Genomic DNA, 19,941 nt, shown 5'->3' with positions numbered 1-19,941 from the left:
TATATGTTAACTCTAAAATTCAAAATGAAAATCTGTCAATAATTAGTTTAAAGAACTCTTCCCAGTTAAGTGGACAGTGCAGCATATTCATTTACACAGGGTTCAAAGGAGAGGGTATTTTGTATTCTAAGTAAACTATAAAAATAAAAAAAACATTACCTTTTCACTTCATCCTTTAGTATTATATTAAGTATATTTGTAGTTTCATGCTGCATCGATGAAATGTACTCAACTTTTTATCTCAATAAAAGCCAAATGGATATCATCCCTTATTTTCTGTGAAGCAAACGTGTTTGTTATATTTATGTCAGATAAAGGCATTTCAAAGTCTAGTTGGCATTGTGAAAAATAAATAACTAAAGTGCTGTTTCATACCTCAAATATTCACTTACACAGTAGCTTGAGCTTAATTTCTGCTGCTTTTCAGTTTACAGCTATTACTAGGAACCAAATAAAATTGTCTCATTAGAGATTTTATTTTGCTCCACTGACCAATAAAACTTCTTTAACCTGAGGTGTATCTTGTACTGATAGACACACACCACTCACATCCAACATCTTTTCTCCATATGGCTCAGGTTCTCCACCCTGTGGTGGCTGAGTGTATTTTGTACAACAGCTGCACACATGTGCATAGTCTGACATAACTTATGATCAGATCATAGTATCAAGGACAGAACACCCACAGGTGACAAAGACACCACACAAGTTAAGAAGCAGTTAAAAAGATTTAGTAAAAAAATGCCATTTTTCACTATGTAGTGTCTATTTACAATCAATAACACTGAACTATTTCACTAACTATAGTGAAATAAAAACAGAAACTGGTTTAGCATTTGTTGCAAAGATTAGGAAGAATGAAAAGAGTCAAAACAAACGGAATAAGATTTGTTTTCTTGACTGAAAAATATTTAGAAATATGAAACGGACTCAGAGCAGAAAATCTACAAATTCTTAGCTGCCATTAGCAAACAAGTGATATGTTACAGACGAATAAATGGATGAAGCATAGCTGTTATTACTGTATACATCATCTTCTATGTACAAAGAAATTTCTCACACACTAGGAACACAAGAATAGTATATAAAAAAAATAAAATAAAGTACAACCAATGAATCAGTGGTAAAGACTGTTAAAGAGATGAAGATAGAAGAACAAACACACCTGGTTGGTTTCATTCATTCTAAAACAATGAGGAAAAAAATATCTGACATTTCAGAGGCGATGAGTTTAATTAAAAATTGCCTAAAAACAGAGCATAATAAAAAAGTAGTGTAGAAAATCCACACTTGGTTAGTTTCCTCTCCTGTTTAATCTGCCTCATTATCTTACTAGTGATGTGATTTCCTTTATTTCTCCTGACTTTCAGCTACCAACAGAGAGAACGGGACAGAATAAATTGATTTAACCGGAAACAAAATGAAGTGACACACAAACACACACACAGAGAACCCCCTTCCCCGAAAAAGAAAGAAAAAGGTGCAAGTGTTAAAACCCTTTAACATGGATGTTACCTTTATTACTACTACATAGTTCAATGTGCCTTTTTTGAAAAGTGGTGTATTAATCTTTTGTGTATCTATAAGTGTGTGTACGTGTATATTTCTACAAATAAATCACAAGTGCAAGATTGTGTGTGTGTGTTTACACACTGATCTACTGAACATGACAGTTGTCTTGTTGCGTTTGCGGTTTCTCTTTCTGATACGTAGCTTTCTCCTCGCCACTCGGGGAAAGACACTTCCTGTTGGAGCTGTCTGCAGAGGGACTCTGGAGGAGAATGGGCCCCAAAACCTGTGGAGGAAGAGCAGGATAAGATGGATGACAAGATGAAGAGAGAATAAGTGAAAGAGTAAATACACAACAAAAGGAGAAAGTGGGACATTTTGGAATTAAATAATGAAGTTAATTTGGCAGCAACATTTCAGTATACGTGAACACAATATAAATGTCAGTCAAACAGGGAACTGTGGGACATTCTTTCTTATTGACCTCTTTAACCTGAAACCTCTTCATCCTCTGAATCACCCCTGGTTCACTTCAGCTGACCTGACGCAGTTAGAAGCTGACCTGGACTGACTAAAAGCTGAGAGGGGTCAGGATATCCTGTAGACATTAGGGGCCCGGAACTTTAACGACCACATACACGCTGACCTGGAAAGTTAGCGGAAATTGTGAACTCTATGACTCTACTGAGTACTCTCCAAAAGTTCCTCCAGATACCCACAGATTAACTATATCACTGCCTCTATGGTGACCTTACGTGGGTATTTTCAGCCAGTGTGGAAATTAAAAGGTAATTTTACATTTGCATTGGTTATAAATAAACAGATTTTATACAGTAATATTAATATTACTTCTCATGAAATGCAGGTACACTCTGTACTGCCCTTTGCCTGGAGTCAGAGCCCATTACCTCAACCCTCTGCTTTCACTGTGTAATGATTGTATTGCAACAACAAATGATTTGCTGTTCTGAAGAGCTTGTTATTTGTGTTGACATGCAAGCGTACCAAATAAAGTGGCCACAGAGTGTATGTTCATTATGTGTAGCTGGCTGTTGGGGACAGGTGGAGTACTGTGCTCTGTCTGTGTGTGTGTGTGTGTTTGTAGCTGCTCACCTTGCCGTCAGGTGCAGATGTGGGAACAGTCTGTTTGGCAGCCAGCCGAGGACTGCAGCGCTTCACTGTGATTCTCCTCATGATGAACGGACTGTCCACCCCCTCAGGAATATCACCAAACCCTGTGAGAGTGCAAATGATGACTTAAGTTTTTTGCGCTATTGAAACTCATGATGCTCTCATCATGAGTTTCAGTAGCCATAGTTTGTTCTGCCGACTAGTATTCCACCTAATGATTCATCATTTTTGTGAAACTGCACAAATCTATGCAGTTAATGTTACAGCGGTGTCTAAATCTCACTGAGGTCTGTAGAAATCTAAGTGTGTCTATTTTCTAAAGTCAGTCAAAACATCTTCATCCAACTTAGTCCCACTCTGTCGCACTCACATGAGAGGCCAGACTTATAAAACAAGACCTCACATTAGAATACGGCACAGAAAACAAACTATAGGTGTCCTTTTCCCAGATGTTGGTTAACTTGTAACAGAGGAGTTGTGGCTACATCAGATCACCACCCAACACGTACCTCTCTGCACCAGCTCAGGAAGTCCCTCTGGTCTGAAGTCCTCATCTTCCTGTTCAGGTCTTGGTTTGGGAGTAGTCACTGTGCTGGCTTTGATCCTCTTTGTCAGGTTGTGCAGGGCCACCTGGGCACTGTCTTTATCACCGATATCATTGAGACCCCGTTTCCCTAAAGATGACCCCTGAGGGGACCTCTGAGGTGTTGAAGGAGCTACGTTCTCTGTGGTGTCATTCAGCTTTTCTTCCAGATGTTTGGAGGAAGACTTCCTTGTTGAGCGCCGGCGGCGAGTACCGTCAGTGCCGCTGGACTGGACGTTAGCTTCGCCAGGATGTTGGCTAGCAGTGAGCTGATCCAGCCGTGTTGTCAGTGCATCATTGGTCTCTTCCAGTTTGTGGACTTTGACCATGAGGCTGCAGTATTTATCCATGCTCTCATCTGCCTCCCGGCTTTTCTCCTCCAGAAGTTTGTTTAGTTCATCCAACTCACTCTTCATCTCCTCCAGCTCTCGGTTTCTCTCTTCCAGTTCCTTCTTCCTTCCATCGAGGGCAGCCTTGAGTTCTTCCAACTCCTTCGTTTTTTCTTCTGCCTCCGTCTGCTTCTGCTGCAGGGCAATCTTCAGGTCTTCTACTTCCTTCTTTCTGTGCTCTGCCTCCATCTTCAGCTGGTTCATCTCAGTCTGCACCTCCTCATTGCTCTGTCTGTCGCCTGTAAATTTTTATAAAAATCATTCAGCTGCACTTTCTAGAGATTTAATAGCAATGTTTTCAGAGCACAGCGCAGTTTGTGACCCTAAATGGAATTTTGATATAGTGCATTGCCTCTGCAGACGAACCAATCTTATAGTTTACAGCTTCTTTCCAATGACTCTTTGTTCTACATGCGTCCACTATAAGAAATGTTGCTTAATATTTTTCAAGTAATTTTGGTAAACTGGCTACAATCTCAAGGTCTAGATATGGATAAATTTGGATTTATTCAAAAACACAAACTGAGAATTCTAGTAGGTCCTGATTACTTTCACAGGTTTTTAAAACACAAAATCACTTAAATGTAAAAATGTTCACACCTGAGCTGTTTAACACCTCTTTCTTCTCCTGCTCCAGCTGCTTGCAGGTCTTCATCCACAGACTCATCTTGCTCAGGGCAGAGTCCCTCTCTTTAGTCAGACGAGCGGCGAGAGATGTGAGCTCTGACTCCTGAAACAGTTGGACAGGAAGTGATAGGATTTAGTGGAAATGAAATAAAACTTAATATCATTCTTACTTTCCTGGTTCAATGATTTACAAACAGCTTGTGGAAACATACTGGTGCACTGACATTTCGAACCTGTTGTGTTGAACAGTGCATGTACTGAAGCGACTAATTCTGGCAAAGAAATTCTTGGATTTAAGCTTTTTTTTTTTTATAAGATTGAAGGTGACACAAATAAAAGTAAAAGTAAACTGTGTGTGTACCTTCTCATTGAGCTTGGTGACAGACAATTTGTATGTTTCCAACTCCTTCTCCATAGAGGCAGCTGTAGACTGAAGTCTTTCTTGTTCTTCTGTGAGTTTCTCTTTTTCTTCTCCTGCTCTTTGTCTCTCTTGTTCCAGTGACGAAAGAGCTGAAGACAGGTTATTTTTCTCTACTTCAATCAACGACAGGGAAGACAGCAATTCTTGTTTTTCAGCCTCCAACCTTGATTTCTCCTCCTCTATTTTTTCCTTCTCTTGCTTTAACGAGGAGAGAGTTTGTTGCATGTAATGTTTCTCCTTTTCTATCAAGGAGAGGCTAGATTGAAGCTTCTCTTTCTCGTCAGCTAACACCTCCCTCTCTTGCTCTAGTCTGTCTTTCTCTCCTTCTACAGATGCAAGAGTGCAGTGCAGGTTATCTCTCTCTTGTTCCACTGAAACCAGGGTGGAGTGCAGTTTCTCCTTCTCCTCTGCCAGCCGTCCATTTTCTTCTATTTGTCCTCTCTCTCTTTCTTCCTCTTTAGATTTTAGAAGTGTATTAAGCTCCTTAATTTCTTCTTCCAAAGCCTCAATACTGGTCCTCAGATTGTTTCTCTCTTTCTCCCACTCCACTGCCTGAGAGCGGAGCATCTCTCCTTCTGTCTTCCACTCCTCCAGAGAAGACTGCAGACATGTTTTCTCTTTCTCGACCTCTGAAAGCAGACACAGCATCCTCTCTTTGTCCCCTTCAGTTTCTGCACTCTTTTCTTCGAGGGAGGACTCTCTTTGGCGAGAGGCTTCCAGCTGCGCCTGGAGCTCATACACTTGTCTTGATTGCCTCTCTGCTTCCTCTCTCATGCCTTTCTCCAGCTCTTCTACCCTGTTTTTCTGTCTTTCCTCTTCCTCTCTTCTATTCATCTCTGCCTGCTCCAACCCTCTCTCCAGCTGCTCCTTAGCAACCTTCAGTTCTTCTATCTCTCTGCTTTTTGTTTCCAGCTCTCTCTCCATGCGTTCTTTCTCAGATCTCAGGTTGTCCAGCATAGTGGAAAGCTCTGACAGTTTGTCGTTGAGCTCTCTCTTTTCCTCCTCCACCTACGAATAGGAAGAGAAAAAAGAGAGGAGAAATCTGATTAATATATTACCCTATGTCATGGTTTACAATTAGAAAATAGGAAAAAACATCACAAGCACATAGCAGATGGTGTCACGTATCTAAACACAGAAAATTATGAAGATACCTTTCTCTGTTCCTCCTCCAGCTCAGCTTTGGCTGTTTCAGCCTGTAAAAGAGAATAAACATTCATATTTAATACATTTTAATCAGGAAAAAATAAGTTGCAGTGGTAAAAAAACAAAACAAAAAAGGAAAAAAACACGATAACATAACTGTCTCGCTGTAAGCAGAGTTTTAATTTTGTGACGGAAACCAACAGAATACCTGCAGTACAGCTTCCTCTAGACTTTGTTCTACATCTTCCTGCTCTCGCTCCAGGGCATCAATGCGATCTTGCAGTGAGTCAGACTTTCTCTGAGCAGCTACAGAGGTGAAGAGTCACAATTTAGGCCAACACCAACTCACAAACTCAAGAGGTTATGTAAATTCAAAGGATGTTAAGAGTCACCTTTGAGCAGCTCTCCCATCTTCTTTTTCTTCCTCTCATCTGACTCAATGCGGACTTGGAGCTTTTCAATACCAGTCCTCATCTGCTTGACCTCCTCCTGTGTGGCGTTCAGACGAGAAGCGATCTCTCCCTTTTCCAATAGAGAGGCCTCAAGAGACTGTGAGAGACGGCACACTTCTCCCTCTAAAGACTTGAGGAAAAAGAAGAAGAATTATAATTCATTTTTTTATTCCCCCTGAAGAATCTTTGATAGAAGGGTTAAAAAGTGTTTCTATATCATTATCAGCATAATCATCATCAGTGGTAGCAATTTGAGTATTTACAGCACGGTATTTAACAGATGCTTAGGCATCATCTAACAAGTCAAACACAAAGTATGCTTATGAATCTTGTTATTGCTACACAACTATTAAACCTAAAGTGCATCTGAACAATAGACTTTTTCTTGTTTTAACAAACCAGACAAAGAGCAAGCATTGTGAAATCAGGTTCTTTAAGGAAACCCAACCTCAACAAGTTATAACCCCCTCACCTGTATCTTGCCGACCATGGACTCAGTGTTCTGATTGGCCGAGGTTTGGTCTTCTGTGATCTTGTCAAGCTGCCCAATGAGCTCCTCTCTTTCTCCACTCTGTTGGGATATTTCCTGCTCCAGTGCCTTAATCTGCTCCAACAGCTTCAATGGAAGAAAAGGGAATGAATGGGTTGAAACCCTAAGGCAACAGACTCGTGGATATTTCTTTATGCTATCAATTAAAGCTAACTGTAACTACAAGCCTCTCTGTACCTGCATCAAGTATTTTAATTGACACAAAGAGCTGTGCGCAGGACCTAGACTCTTGAATTCTCCATGTACATACCTGTTGTCTCTCTCTTTTCAGTTTCTCCATGTTGCTTTGCAAGGCTTCAAACTCCTTTCTCCCTGCTCTGATGTCGTCCTCCAGGATGGAAATTAGGTTTCTTGTGTCACAGTTAGTCTTCTCCAGACTGTGAACTTTCTCTCTCCATTGGCCCAAAGATAGGTTCAGGTCATCTCGCTCCTCCGTACAGGACACAAGTTCAGATCTCAGCTGGGTTGTCTGGAAAAATAGTGATATTTAAAATAATTATGCCACACGATTGATTAGTTAGATTCATGTTCAATAAAGTCTTGCTGAAATGCTTTAGTCTACATAATGCCCCGCCCCCATTACATACACATTAATTCAGCCCTTATACACACAGTACTTTGATGTTTCAGCTCCCATGATTTTGATGGAGTGCTCACCTCTGTTCTCAGTGTTTCTATCTGCTGCTCCATGCCTGAACACGTCCTCCTCTGGGTCTCCATCTCAGCCGTCAGTTTGGTCCTCTCCTCCTGCAAGGTCTCCAGCTCTGACTCCATGCCCAGGATGTGCTGCTCCAGGTTGGCTTTCTCAGAGCGAACTCTTTTCAGCTCGCTCTCCTGCTGGAGGAATTTCTCGTCCCATCCACCTACAGAACCAAAATATCACATTAATATCAACATAGGCCTAATGTTAAAGCCTGCGTATTCCTTCAGAAATTATGCTGTGGCTCCCTCTTTACCTTTGGCCATCTCCAGTCCTTCCAGCATCTCCATAACATCAGCCAGCTGGAATTTAGCCGTTTGCAGCTGCAGAGTTAATGTCTCCCTCTCGTCTGACAGCTGAGCCAGCTAAAAACGAGCACACAATACTTGTGTCAGTTATATTTATGTGGTAGTATAAAAAAATGGCCTTTATTACTCGAATGGGATTTGGTATTCTACAATTTCTTCCTCCTACCTGGTCAGCAAGGCCTTTCTTCTCCTCTGAAGTGATGTTCAGCTTACATCCTGCCCCACGCGCCTCCTCTTCTGCTGCATGAACTTGCTTCTCCAAATTTTGAACTTGAACTTCCAGTTCAGAGGTCAACTCCACTCTCAGTGCGAGGTCAGACTTCAGTAGGTCAAACTCCGAGCGCAGGGTCTGGAGATCATTTTCTTGTTTTGTGATAATTTCCTTGTAGTGGTTGAGGTCATCATGTGCCTGGGGTGACTCTGCTGCTGTTAGACAGAATGAATATATACAGGTTATATAAACATCATTGGTAAGATATAAAGCAATAATTCATAGTTTGAATCATAAAGCATCTCATTTAGCAAGTGTCAAATCTAAGTCCCTAGAATTCTTTAATAAGGTGCAATGCATATATTGTATATATATTTTTGCAGAAGATGTTGAAATCACAAATTTAAAGTGGGAAGTCATTGTGGAACAAAGTAAATACTGCAAGAAAACACTCAGTAATTGAAACAGCATCATAAGCACCATTTAATTACCCACCAGAGGATTCTAACTTGTCACTAAGAGAGGAAGATGGGGGAGAAAGCTCATAGACTTCAGGTTTATTTTCAAGAACATCTCTGGGACTACTGCCGTCTTCGGGAAGCTGCAAAAAAGAAGACAACGTGAAATGTCAGACAGACACCCATAGTCATTCTGTTTATATTTTAATAATGCTTATGCAGTGTTTCCTCTATGGTGATTTTGGAGCGGCGGCTCGCCGCTGTTAAATTTCTGCCGCCACGGTATCAGAAATGGGGCAGACGCACAATGTAGTCACAGTTGCCTTTTAAAAGATCCTGCCAACATAATGCACCCCCGTTGGCTGCCGCTCACATTGCAATTTAACAACAAGTAGAACTATTCAGAGGTTATTGGGGCTGTCCAGTTTAACTCCACATACTGTTGTGTTGATGTAGCTTATTGTCAAAACGTTCGCTTTCTTCCAAGTCGACTATTAAACAGCTCTACCAAAAACGTCACAGCGGTGGGTCCGTTTTAATTGGACAACGTTCAACTTGTCAGTTCTCAGCTCAACGTCCTGATATCAAACATCTGGAAACATTAAAACGGTAAATATATTTGTTTGTGTTGCAGCAGAGTGTCAGTTCTGTTTCATACGTCAAACGTTTGAAAATCCATGACCGCATCATGACTGAAGGACAAATACACGTAGTAATAATTATTATCTACCTGGTCTAAGGGTTGCTGTTGATGGTGCGGCTGCTCCTCGTTACTCATTTCCTCTACGGTGATCACACACGCCTCGCTCTCCTCGTCCAATTGTTCCTGGATCATCTCCTGCTCAATGATGCCCTCCTTGAGGACCAGCCTTGTCTCACTGCCAGGATTGAGGGAGATTAGATTTATTTATCGTGCACTAACATGAATATATATTGTGTATTGTATGTATATTATGTACCTGAAAGCCTCATCAGACTGGTGTGAGAGTTCACCCAGCTCAGAAACCATAGGGCTCAGCTGTTCCTTTACTAGAAGGGATTGAGTATCAGTACTGACGCTTGTATCAAGTGTCGGCTCCACATCAGTCCGTTCTGCTGCTTCTTCTGCTGAGGAAACGGTTGCAGACAGTTAAATATCAATGTATGTATTCAAACTAAAGCAGAAGCAGTGTTTTTGGATTAACACTCACCAACAGTTTCTGTCTCCTCAGACTGCATGTAGCTGATCTTTTCTCCTGGGTTCTGGCTTTCCTGTGAGCCCGAGAGCTGCTGTATGAGGCTGTATTGTTCACCCACCTCCTCCAGCAGTGAGATGTACTGCTGCTTCAACACAGTCAGCTCCTTCTGTAAGCTGGACAACTTCTGATTCAGTTCTGCCTGCTCCGACTCAAACTGTTGCCTCCTGTGATACAACATAAAAGTCCCATTAATAATACAAAAACGCCTTTCACAAAGCATTTAAAAGAATTAAAAAAATGTAAAAGCAGATAAAAATGGACTGTACCTCTCCTTGTTCTCCTCCTCAGTCCTCATGTTGCTCATCTCAAACTGCTCCTTCAGCCTCTGGTGCTCCTGCTCTGAGGACAGGAGCGAGCACTGGATGCACTCATTCTCCTCTTTAAGTAAAGCTACCTCATTTTCATGCCTCTTTATGCTTTCTTGTAACTGCAGCTTCTCTTCAATTATTTGATTCACACTAGATTGTAGTTTTGTGTTCTCTTCAGTCAGCTGATTACAGTTAATTTCCAGCTGAAGCTTTTCCTCAACTACTTGATTCAAGTTGGTGTTTTTCTCTGAGGTGAGGTCACTTAGTTTAGCCTCAAGTTGGAGTTTTTCCTCGTTTATCAGATTGAGGGTAACATCTAGTTGGGCTTTCTCCTCAATCACCTGTCTGAGGGTAAATTCAGCTTCTTGTTTCTCTACAGTCATTTGATCAATCTTTTGTTTTTCTTCAGTTAGCTGATTAATATTGATCCGCAGTTGTTGGTTCTCTTCAACTAGCTGCTCCTTCTCTGCATTTACTTGAATCACTTCAGTTTCAACTTGCTCTTTGACATCTGTTAACTGTTTCAAAGTAGCCTCAAGGTTGGTTTTATCCTGTAGTAAGTGTTTAAGATTATTGTCTTTGTCCTCAATTGTCTGCCTAAGAGTTGCCTCTAACTTGACATTTTGTTCTGTGGTCTGACTGAGTTTAGACTCTAACGCAGCAACACTCTCCTCCAGCTGGCTTCGTCTGACAACATCCTCTTCAAGACGACTTATTTCACAGCTCCTCTCCATCAACTCCTCCCTTGCTGTGACGTACTGTGTCTCCAGCACAGAGTTCTGAGATTGGACCTCCTCTAGCCGGGTTTCCAAGACAGAAATCTGGAAGGGTTAGCAATAACATTTAATTAAATTAGGGCTGTTTCTTCCCTTAGAAAGCAACAGGAGCTAGTAAAGATTATGCTGCTTTAATTTTAGACAATTAAATAAATTCAAGCAGTTTTAAACCTATTTAGATTTAAGACTTTATGGAAATGTTTTAGAATATTGAGCTCCAAAGAATGATGAAAATCAATCTCCACACTAGGTCAAGTTATTTTGGTCTAAGACAGCGGTTTTACCTGGGCTTTACTGTCCTCCAGTCTGGCCTCCATTTCAGACATCTGGGTCTGGTTCTGAATTAGCTGGGCTTCCAGTGACTCTATGGTTCCCTTCAGTTCCTCCACCTGACTATCAAAAGAGTTCATGGCTGTCTCGTTGTCCTCCAGGTCCATTTGCAGCATCTCCAGCTGCACCTGAATGGGAAAAATGAAATGAACAAAGTTTATTATTAAAAACAATGACACCGTTTCCACTCTATGTAAGAAGATTGTAGACATGTAAGGCCCAAAACATAACTAAGAATACATTAGTAACCAACCTTGATTTTGTTCATGGCAACCATTTTCTCCTTCAGGAGCTCTGACGCTTTGGCCTGCTCTGCCTCTGCTTTATTCAGCTTCTCCTTCAGACTCTTTATCGTGTTGTCTCTCTCTTCTAAGCCACGTGAAGCAGCAGACAGAGTCGTCTTCATGGTCTTGATCTCCTCCCGTCGAGACCTCGATTCTGCTTTAGCAGCTGTTAATGATTGCTTAGCGGCTTCAAGCTGTTCTTTAAGGCGGTTCTCTTTGTTAAGGACATTTTCAATCTCCAAAGCGTGACTCTCTGACTCTTTGGTCATCTTCTCTGTGAGCTCTTTGACTTCTTTCTCCAAAGTAAAGATCAGGTTGGTTTTCTCGATCAGCGTGTTTTCCAAGTTGGACTTGTTTTCAATAGTGGAGGAGTGACTCCTCTCAAGGGCTTCTAGACACTTCTTAAGGTCAGCATGGGACTGGTTGACTGCGTCCAGTTCATTCTTCAAGACTGGAAGCTTCTCTGCTGCATCTTTGCTCATAGTTAACTCTTCTTCTAAGGAAGATATCTGCTTCAGAAGGTTGTTGATGTTCTCAGTCTGAGCCTGCTGAAGGTTCTTTAAAAGAATTACATATAAGTTTATTATTTCTAAAAAAGGTACAGCTCATGATATTAGAAATGTATGTAGAACTAACTAAACAAAAGTGCAAATTTTACCTCAGCCTCTTTCTTCGCCTCTTGAGCTGCATTTTCCAGATCAGCATATTGTTTCTCAAGAGACAAAATCTGAGCTTCAGCCTCTCTGAACTGCTTCTGCTTCTCTTCTGTGTGGCTTTGCAGATCCTTCAGCTCCTCCTCTAACTGTTTGACCTCTTCTGACTTTTTCTCATTAATCTTTTTGTGTTCCTCTTCATTTTCTGACAGTGCCTTAATTTGTTTCCGCAGCTCAGTGCCTAGTTGCTCTTGGACCTTCAGGAACTGATCTGTGGAACTGACCTGAAACATGAACAGAAGATTAAACTATAACATTATAAAAAAAGCAAAGGAACTCACAGGAAGTAACATTTAAAAGGTCAATAGATTTAGCTTGCCACTGAAACTAGAAACTGAATAATGCTCATGCCAGACATTAAAGTTGGGTGAATATTAAAGGTATGCAAAGATAGCAAAGATTGTTTTTTTGAACCATGTACCTTGTAATATATTGCAATCCATTACAACATCTAAATATAACCTCAAACATGTCCACACGATTGAATTAAGTCCAAAAGAAATGATGTGTGTGTAAATAAGATTTACTGTCAAATAAATAATAATAATGAATCAATAATCTGTTAAAAAACAAACAAAAAACCCCAATAAAAACTATAAGTTTCTCTTGCATTTCAGTCACACAAACCTTGTTTTTGGTGAGCAGCAGCTCATGCTGAGCCTCCTCCAACTGCAGCTTCAGTTGCTCAGTCTCTTCAACCTTTGCTGAAACACTCTCCTCACACTGCTTCAGAAGGGCTGTCTTCTCCTCTGCCAGCCTAGAAACCAACGAAAGAATACATACATGTTAAAAGCAAGATAAGCCCTGCAATCTCAGGTTGCACAGTGAAGCCCGGGTATAATTAACAGACTCTCAGACAGTCTCAACAAATAAGGAACTTTACAAAGTTTATAAAAACACAGGATTTATCACTGGGTGGTTCATACAATATTAACTAAACGACAATAAAAATGAAACTCCCACCTGACACTTTGCTCCTCCAGCTGTGCAGTTGCCTGAGTGAGGCTCTCTCTCAGCTGGCTGATCTCTGCTTGACCTAACTCTACCAGCTGGTCTTTGGAACGAGCAAGGTCGCAGGCCGCCTGGTGCTCGTCCTGTAGCTCTGTGTTGGTCCTCTCAGCCTGCTCTGCTCGAGTCGTTTCCTTTTGCAACTGCAACTCTAGATCTTTGACCTGTTCAGATAATATAGTAAGCCAGGAATAAGTTTAATCACTGGCCATTGATTATTTTGGTCCAGTCAGATTTATTACATGTTATTGGGTATCCTGGGATGTTACCAAGAACCAAAAAGTTCATTAAAACTTAAAGGATGAATGCCATGTTTTTCAATTACCACATTCAACATTTAGTACTCATTGCTAACATATGGTAGACGTTACGCAACATCCATGTTCAATGGAAACCTCCAATTGTGTCATATTTAGTCAAGAACAATTTTTAGAAACAAGCTCATTATGTTTGCTTATGAAACTTTTACACCTGGAGACTATTATACTGTTTGTACCCTGGGATCATGCAATTTACAGTAAAATGTACACGTACACGTACACACACAAAAAACAACAACAAAAACTGCACAAACAATCCAATAAATCACCTGTGCTTCAAGCTGACCAACTTGCACAGCAACATTCTCCAGGTCTTTGGTGTGCTTCAACCCGGCTTCGGAGAACTTGGACTTGAGCTCCTCGTACTGATGCTCCCTCTCCTCCAACTCTGTGCTCTTGTTGAGGAGTTCTCCCTTCAAGGAATCGATGTGAGCAGAGAGACTGGCCTTGTCTCCTTCTACACTCATGAGCTGCTTCTACAATAGTGAGTAGAAATGTATTGACGGTGAAGGTAAAACTACTTAAAGCTTACCGATGATGTCACTTGCATTTTGGAGTCAATTTTTCTTATTCTGATCCTAGATGGCAGATGTCAACATGTTTCTAGAGGTTTCCTGAAGAAACCAATTATTGTCATGATTTCCTGTGTTATTGGGGTCTTTCAAGTTTCTGGGATAATTAATTATTTCAGTATGTGTGTCTGTGTGCTAAATATGCAGGCTTATCAACATGGATCATCTGTGTTGTATATACTATTATTACCTAATCCATCATTTAAGTGAATATATTAGGAACCAGTGCACCTTACCTTAAGTTCCTCGGTAGCTTCATTCAGCGAAGTGAGACTGTTCTCCAAGCTGCCAATTTTGTTAGTGAGGTCTTTTTGGACAGTCGCTGTATCATTAATCAAGGTCTCCTTTTCTTTCTTCCACTCCAGCAGATCTTGATGTTCTTGTTTCAGTTCCTTACACTCATTCTGACTCACAGTGAGACTGGATTTCAGCTCTTGGCTCTCCTTCTCCAGGACTGTCAACCTGTTGGTCAGCTTCTCTGCCTCTTGCTTCTGCTTCTGCAGTTCATTCTGAGATCTTAAAATGATTGAAGAGAAAGTTACATATCACAGATATAGTATAATTTTTGACAAAATGTGAATTAACTTTCTTCTTTCTTTCCCACAGTAAAACTATGTTTACCTGTCATTTTTGGTCTCTGCATCAGAAAGTGTCTTCTTCAAGTTTTCCAGCTCCCGGACCGAAGCCTGATTCTGCTGGTCCAGTTTAGACTGAAGTCTCTTCAACTCCTCCGCCTGCCCTTCTGATTTTGCTAAAGATAAAAAACACAAGCGTTTTTAAAAAAACATTAAAAACTAAGATAAATAAGTCTCTTAAAAACTAACTAAAACTACTTTTTGCCATTACCATTTCTTCTACTAATTTACCTTTGAGGTCATCTAGTAATCCCTGGGTGCGTTTGAGGCTCTGGTCTGTGCTTTTCTTCTCTTCCTCCAGCTGACTCAGGCGTCTGCTGCTCTGGTCCAACTGAACAGTCAAACAGTTCTTCTCTTTCTGCAGCTCCTGAAGGGAGGAAGAAAAGTGGACATTTCACACACTGCTGAGCTGTCCCCGTCTCTGTATGTGTGCTTTTCTCATATGACTGGTGTGAAAAAATGCAAAAAATCAAAATAGAACCTGTTCTGAAAAGTCAGTTTGTAAACATGAGGTGGTATTTATTTTTCAACATGCAACAATTTGGATGTAAAATACGGACTCGGTGTGCAATGGCCTTTACAGTAAGTACTAATAAGCAACGCACCTCCATTTTCTTGCGGAGATCCTGCTCTTTGGTCTGGCTGGCCTGAAGGCTCTGCTCTGACCTCAGCAATTTCTGTTTCTGCTCCTCCACCTCCTTCTCCATCTGACTCTTCTGGAAGCACATCTGGAAAGGAGAGAGAGGAGAGAAGAGTTTAGTTGAGAAGGAATAAGCACATACAAGGACAGAAGGTCTGAGAGGTGCAAAAACAGTTAGCGTTGTAAAAGCAATGAACTGTATGCTGACAGTAACAGCCCCATTGTGGTAACCAATATATATATATATATATAAATAACAAGAAGCTTATGTGCCACCCTTACAGAGGGTTCAGTGACGTTTATTACAAGTTATCAAACTTGATGGCTGTGAAGAAAGAATGCGATCAACTAGATGAAGGAGGAGCAGAAAGTGCAGAACACAGATGTTACAAAATTACCTTCTCCGTGTCCGCCTGCACTACGTTTAAGTCTTTTTTGGACTGTTGGAGCTCTTGTGTTAGCTTGGTTCTGGTCTGGTTCAGCTGCTGTTCCAAAGCCTGGTGGGAACTCTGCAACTGGGCTAGCTCCTAAACAAAATATAACAGGTACAAAATGTTTTATTAAAATTCCAAACATGGCTTTTTTCATGTAATAAAACCTGAAAATGTTAAAAGGTCTATTCATGTCATCACTGAAGGTTGTTGCACCTTTTGACTATCTCTCTCTTGGTCCTTGAGTTTCTGCTCTAGGGCTCGTTTGCAGCTCTCAGCATTGTGCCTCTGACAGCCCATCTCCTCCGTAACTTGTTTGAGCTTCTGCTCAACTGATGAACACTGAAGAACAATAAGCAGAATCTGCGTCATTTACATGTTTTCTGCTGTTTTTACCCATCTTTACTACAATCAAGCAGAATACAAACCACATATCTCTTTTTAATAATCTTAATAATAATCTCCAAGCCTACCTTGGCCTCAACCTGCTGGTGTCTGTCTGTGGACTGAGTTAGCTCGTGTCTGGTCTTTGCCAGGTCTCTGTCCCGTTCTATCAGCTCTTTGCGGGCTTGGTTCAGTTGGGTTTGTAATTCCTGCAGCTTGGAGGACTGGCTACGAATTTCCTTCTCCTGAGTGGACAGATTCCTCTCCAACTCTGACACACGTCCACGCAGCTCTGATGAAGAAACCGTAAAAAATGAAAGCCTTGTTGCTGGACATGATCAAGATATCTAACTCAAAAGGAGCCAAATACATGTATAAAAGGTAGTGGATGTACAAAACAAAATGCTCCCTAATATTTCAGACATCAAACACTATACAAGATATTAGTTCCAAAACAATTTATAAACAGTCCACCTTGGTTGATGGTCTTTAGCTGCTCCATCTGTTGGGAGGATCCACTGGGACTTTCCACAGCTCTGGTAGAGCTCATCCGCTGGCTGCATTTAATAGGCGTCTCCTCGTGGGCGTCCCACAGGGATGTCCCCCGCCTCTTCAGAGGCGTTTCCATCACATCCTGAGACTGGCGGCTGTGGGCCTGATCCTGCTGCCATGGAAATATGGAAGATCCAGCTTGGCGAGCAGCAATGTCCTTGTGGCTTACACTAACTGAAGACTGATTCAACAGCTAACAGAGAAGAGAGAAGTTAACATTGTCAACAACAAAGAAACAAACCCAAATAATATATATTATATAGATAATATCTAAATATAAATAATGCACTCACTTTGACCTGCAGGACTTTGAGTTCAGACTCTAGCCTTTTTCTTTCTTCTACCTCCTGGCTGTATTTCTCATGAAGCTCCTCTAGTCTGTTGTCTACGGAACACAAATACCATGTTAGGAAAAACTGACTGAAGGAGCAATATCGTTAAGGTGAGCATATAGCTGGAAACCTAACAACTGACGTGAAAAGTGAGAGAAAAATAATCTAATAACATTCATTTATAAAATGTGAACAACATGAACTTGAGACACAGAGGTTAAAAATTAAATGAAATACCCTGCTGTCTATAGGCCAGGACAGGAGCTGGGGTAGAGAAACTTTTCTGTGGAGTAGTGTAGGGCTGAAGCTCAGAGGAAGAGGATGACAAGGAGCTAGAGCCAGCAGGCTGAGAACGATCTAGCTCAGTTTTATACCTGAGGAGAAGGAAAGACAGCAAATACAGCATTAACAGTCGTTCAAGAGTCAGCATTTCAATGCTTTCCATCATGTCAAATAGTTTATATCTATTCATGTTAAGCATGAGTTACTCATTATTTGACAAAGTACATAGACACAAGAACTGGATTTGTAAATCCACGCATATCAACAGACAATGAACTCACTTCTTGAGCTCCTGCTCCAGTCGTTCTATGGTCTTCCTGCAGGAGTTAAGCTGACCCTCCAAGTAGCTCACCTATGTTTAGGAGAGGGACATTGGTCAGCATGACAGAAACTTAAAACTATAAAGATTAATTTCCAAAAACTATAACCGTCATCACAGTGGTTGGTTGTGTACTAATGTGTTCACTGGACAGCTCTGTAATACAACATTACACTGAGCTGCTCTCCAATGACTTGTTACTGCTGTGTAACATTACTGTTATAATAGCCCATAGATAAAATGCTGTGTTTTTCTTTCTACACATTTGATTTTAAAAAACACATTGTTGAGTTAAATATATATTAATTCAAGAACATCTGTGAAATATGTTCAGCTCTTTAACATCGGTGAAGTGGTAACTTTGTCCCCTGGTACCAAATGAATTTCATATTAAACAGCAAACTACAACAGATATAGATATTTATTATTACCTGCTGCTCTTTGACTCCGAGGTCATGGCTGACCTTTTGACGGGCTTTCTCAAGAGAGTCACATGACTCTACTAAAGACTGGTTCTCTCTTTTCAAAGCAGAGGTCTCAGTACGATCACTGTCCGCCTGGAGAAACAGAAACACAGTTAGGTAGTACACATTTTTCTCTTTGTCCACTTTTGTTAGGCCAGTAATTTCCACAAGAAATTCCATCTGGTTTTATAATTCTACACTTTTTCAACTTTCAATCCATTCCTGTTGAACACTGACCTTTTGTTTCTGTTTTTGCAGGGCAGCCTCTAAGGAGTCGAGCTGAAACTGTTTCTGGGACCTTTCTTTCTTCAACTTGTCCAGCTGGACCTCCATCTCCTGGATCTTCTGCAGGGCTTTCCCTGGAAGTCCATCCTTCCACTCCTCCACCGCCCAGCTCATGGTTTATAACCTGACTAAACAGACAACTTCTTTAAGGGGGGGGAGAGAAATCATGCAAATCTGCAGACTGACCGTACAGCTCATTAATAACACAGATAAGTAACTTTTTAAGTTAATGGTCATGTGATGAAAACAAATGTTTTTGTCCTGACAAGAATACAACAATGAACAGGGAGAGTTCAGTGTATCTATTAACGCTATATCTATGGGTAAATCAACTCCCTGTTATCCTTTAGTTACTAATACCGAACACATTGTTAACAATAACAATAATAAAGTTAGCGGTATCTAAATTAATTAACGTTAGTAAGCTAATGTTAATAGTAAGAAAACGACAATAACAATCAAGATATGCTTACTTAGCCTGCCGTTAATGCATGACATCTTATTGGTAAAGAGATGGTCACACTATTGGAAACGATTAATTAAGTTATCTTACGTTAGTTTGATACAAATGTTTAATATAACAGTAATTACCATAGCGTTATCTTTTAACACATATTAGCTTACTAACGTTAACACCTAGCGAACCGTAGCTAACATAACGTCGGCTAATGTTGCCACATTAGTTTTGATGCTATTTAACTACAGTGAACTACCGCTATCTAAACACATATCTGAAATATCATTGATGTTCATTTGAAGCAAAATGTAACGTAAAACGCTCCGTTACCCGCATAACGTTACAGTTTCTGCCTAACGTTAACCTAACGTTAGCTGTTAGCTGGGTTTAACGTTACTAACGTCGAACGTTACTTTTGACTTTACACAAAATTCAACCAATAAACGGCTGCAACTGACAAAAGCTGTCGTGAAATGACACATGTGCTAACGTTAACGGAAGGCTAATATTAATCGATACAGGAGTTAAGACACAGGATAAGCTGCACTTACTTTGGGCGCGATGCTCCGTTATTATCACACACTCACTGTTTGGGTCGTTCTCGTTAGAAAATTCAAATTCCACCGGAGGAAACCAGCTGCATGCCGATTGGCTGCTGCTTGTGACGTCAGGCGCACACGATTGGTCCATTTGTGTTCATCTCTCAACAGCGCCAACGTGCGGCGTGACGTAGTCAATACTCTATGACACGCTGGTCGTAGCCAGAGCCATTAAGATATAATCTATATAATAGTATAATTATATCTTAATGGCTCTGGTCTTACCCACTCATGTGTTTACCCAAAACTGATGTAATCACAGTTAAACAAACAGGACAAACCCCATGAACCATGTCTGAGGCTGCATTTTACATTGTAATTAAAATATTCTTAAAAGGCTCAGCTTAAAGATATTCAAGATTTGCACAGCGAACTGAAGAAAAGGGCTGTTATTTTAATCATAAGGTGGTCTGCCTGGTCTGATGATACAGTACTTATCAGTTCACTGGATTTAAACCGTCTGGTTTATAATTGAATCAATTGGTAGGAAAGGGATAGAAGATAATGATGTCGCTTGAACAAAATGA

General features: G+C 40.7%; 1 protein-coding gene across 3 annotated transcripts; it reads right to left on the bottom strand.

Moving 5' to 3' along the window:
• Window positions 1-709: 709 nt before the first annotated feature.
• cenpf (centromere protein F) lies at window positions 710-19,443 on the bottom strand. 3 transcript variants are annotated; one of them, XM_051379327.1, is made up of 38 exons: window positions 19,367-19,443; window positions 18,311-18,486; window positions 18,041-18,166; window positions 17,572-17,642; window positions 17,246-17,382; window positions 16,970-17,061; window positions 16,599-16,869; window positions 16,214-16,416; window positions 15,957-16,082; window positions 15,708-15,836; window positions 15,275-15,397; window positions 14,901-15,036; window positions 14,656-14,785; window positions 14,271-14,550; window positions 13,732-13,938; window positions 13,098-13,306; window positions 12,762-12,891; window positions 12,080-12,358; window positions 11,391-11,978; window positions 11,092-11,265; window positions 9,990-10,852; window positions 9,676-9,887; window positions 9,445-9,592; window positions 9,216-9,363; window positions 8,523-8,628; window positions 7,983-8,242; window positions 7,765-7,873; window positions 7,466-7,671; window positions 7,059-7,277; window positions 6,731-6,874; window positions 6,199-6,388; window positions 6,015-6,112; window positions 5,815-5,856; window positions 4,601-5,668; window positions 4,213-4,342; window positions 3,150-3,851; window positions 2,623-2,744; window positions 710-1,795 (listed from the first exon to the last, which is right to left on the bottom strand). In XM_051379327.1, the coding sequence occupies exons 2-38, from the start codon at window positions 18,470-18,472 to the stop codon at window positions 1,658-1,660; spliced, it is 8,478 nt and encodes a 2,825-aa protein (XP_051235287.1). In that variant the 5' UTR covers window positions 18,473-18,486; window positions 19,367-19,443; the 3' UTR covers window positions 710-1,657. The 3 variants fall into 3 exon arrangements, with proteins under 3 accessions (XP_051235287.1, XP_051235289.1, XP_051235288.1); XM_051379329.1 differs by having other exon boundaries at window positions 9,445-9,589; XM_051379328.1 differs by having other exon boundaries at window positions 18,311-18,482; window positions 19,367-19,384.
• Between the last annotated feature and the right edge of the window lie 498 nt (window positions 19,444-19,941).

This window comes from Dicentrarchus labrax, unplaced genomic scaffold, assembly GCF_905237075.1.
Source record: "Dicentrarchus labrax unplaced genomic scaffold, dlabrax2021, whole genome shotgun sequence".
NCBI lineage: Eukaryota > Metazoa > Chordata > Actinopteri > Moronidae > Dicentrarchus > Dicentrarchus labrax.
Note: the sequence above shows the minus strand (reverse complement) of the source record. Positions and strands in the feature narration are given on the sequence as shown.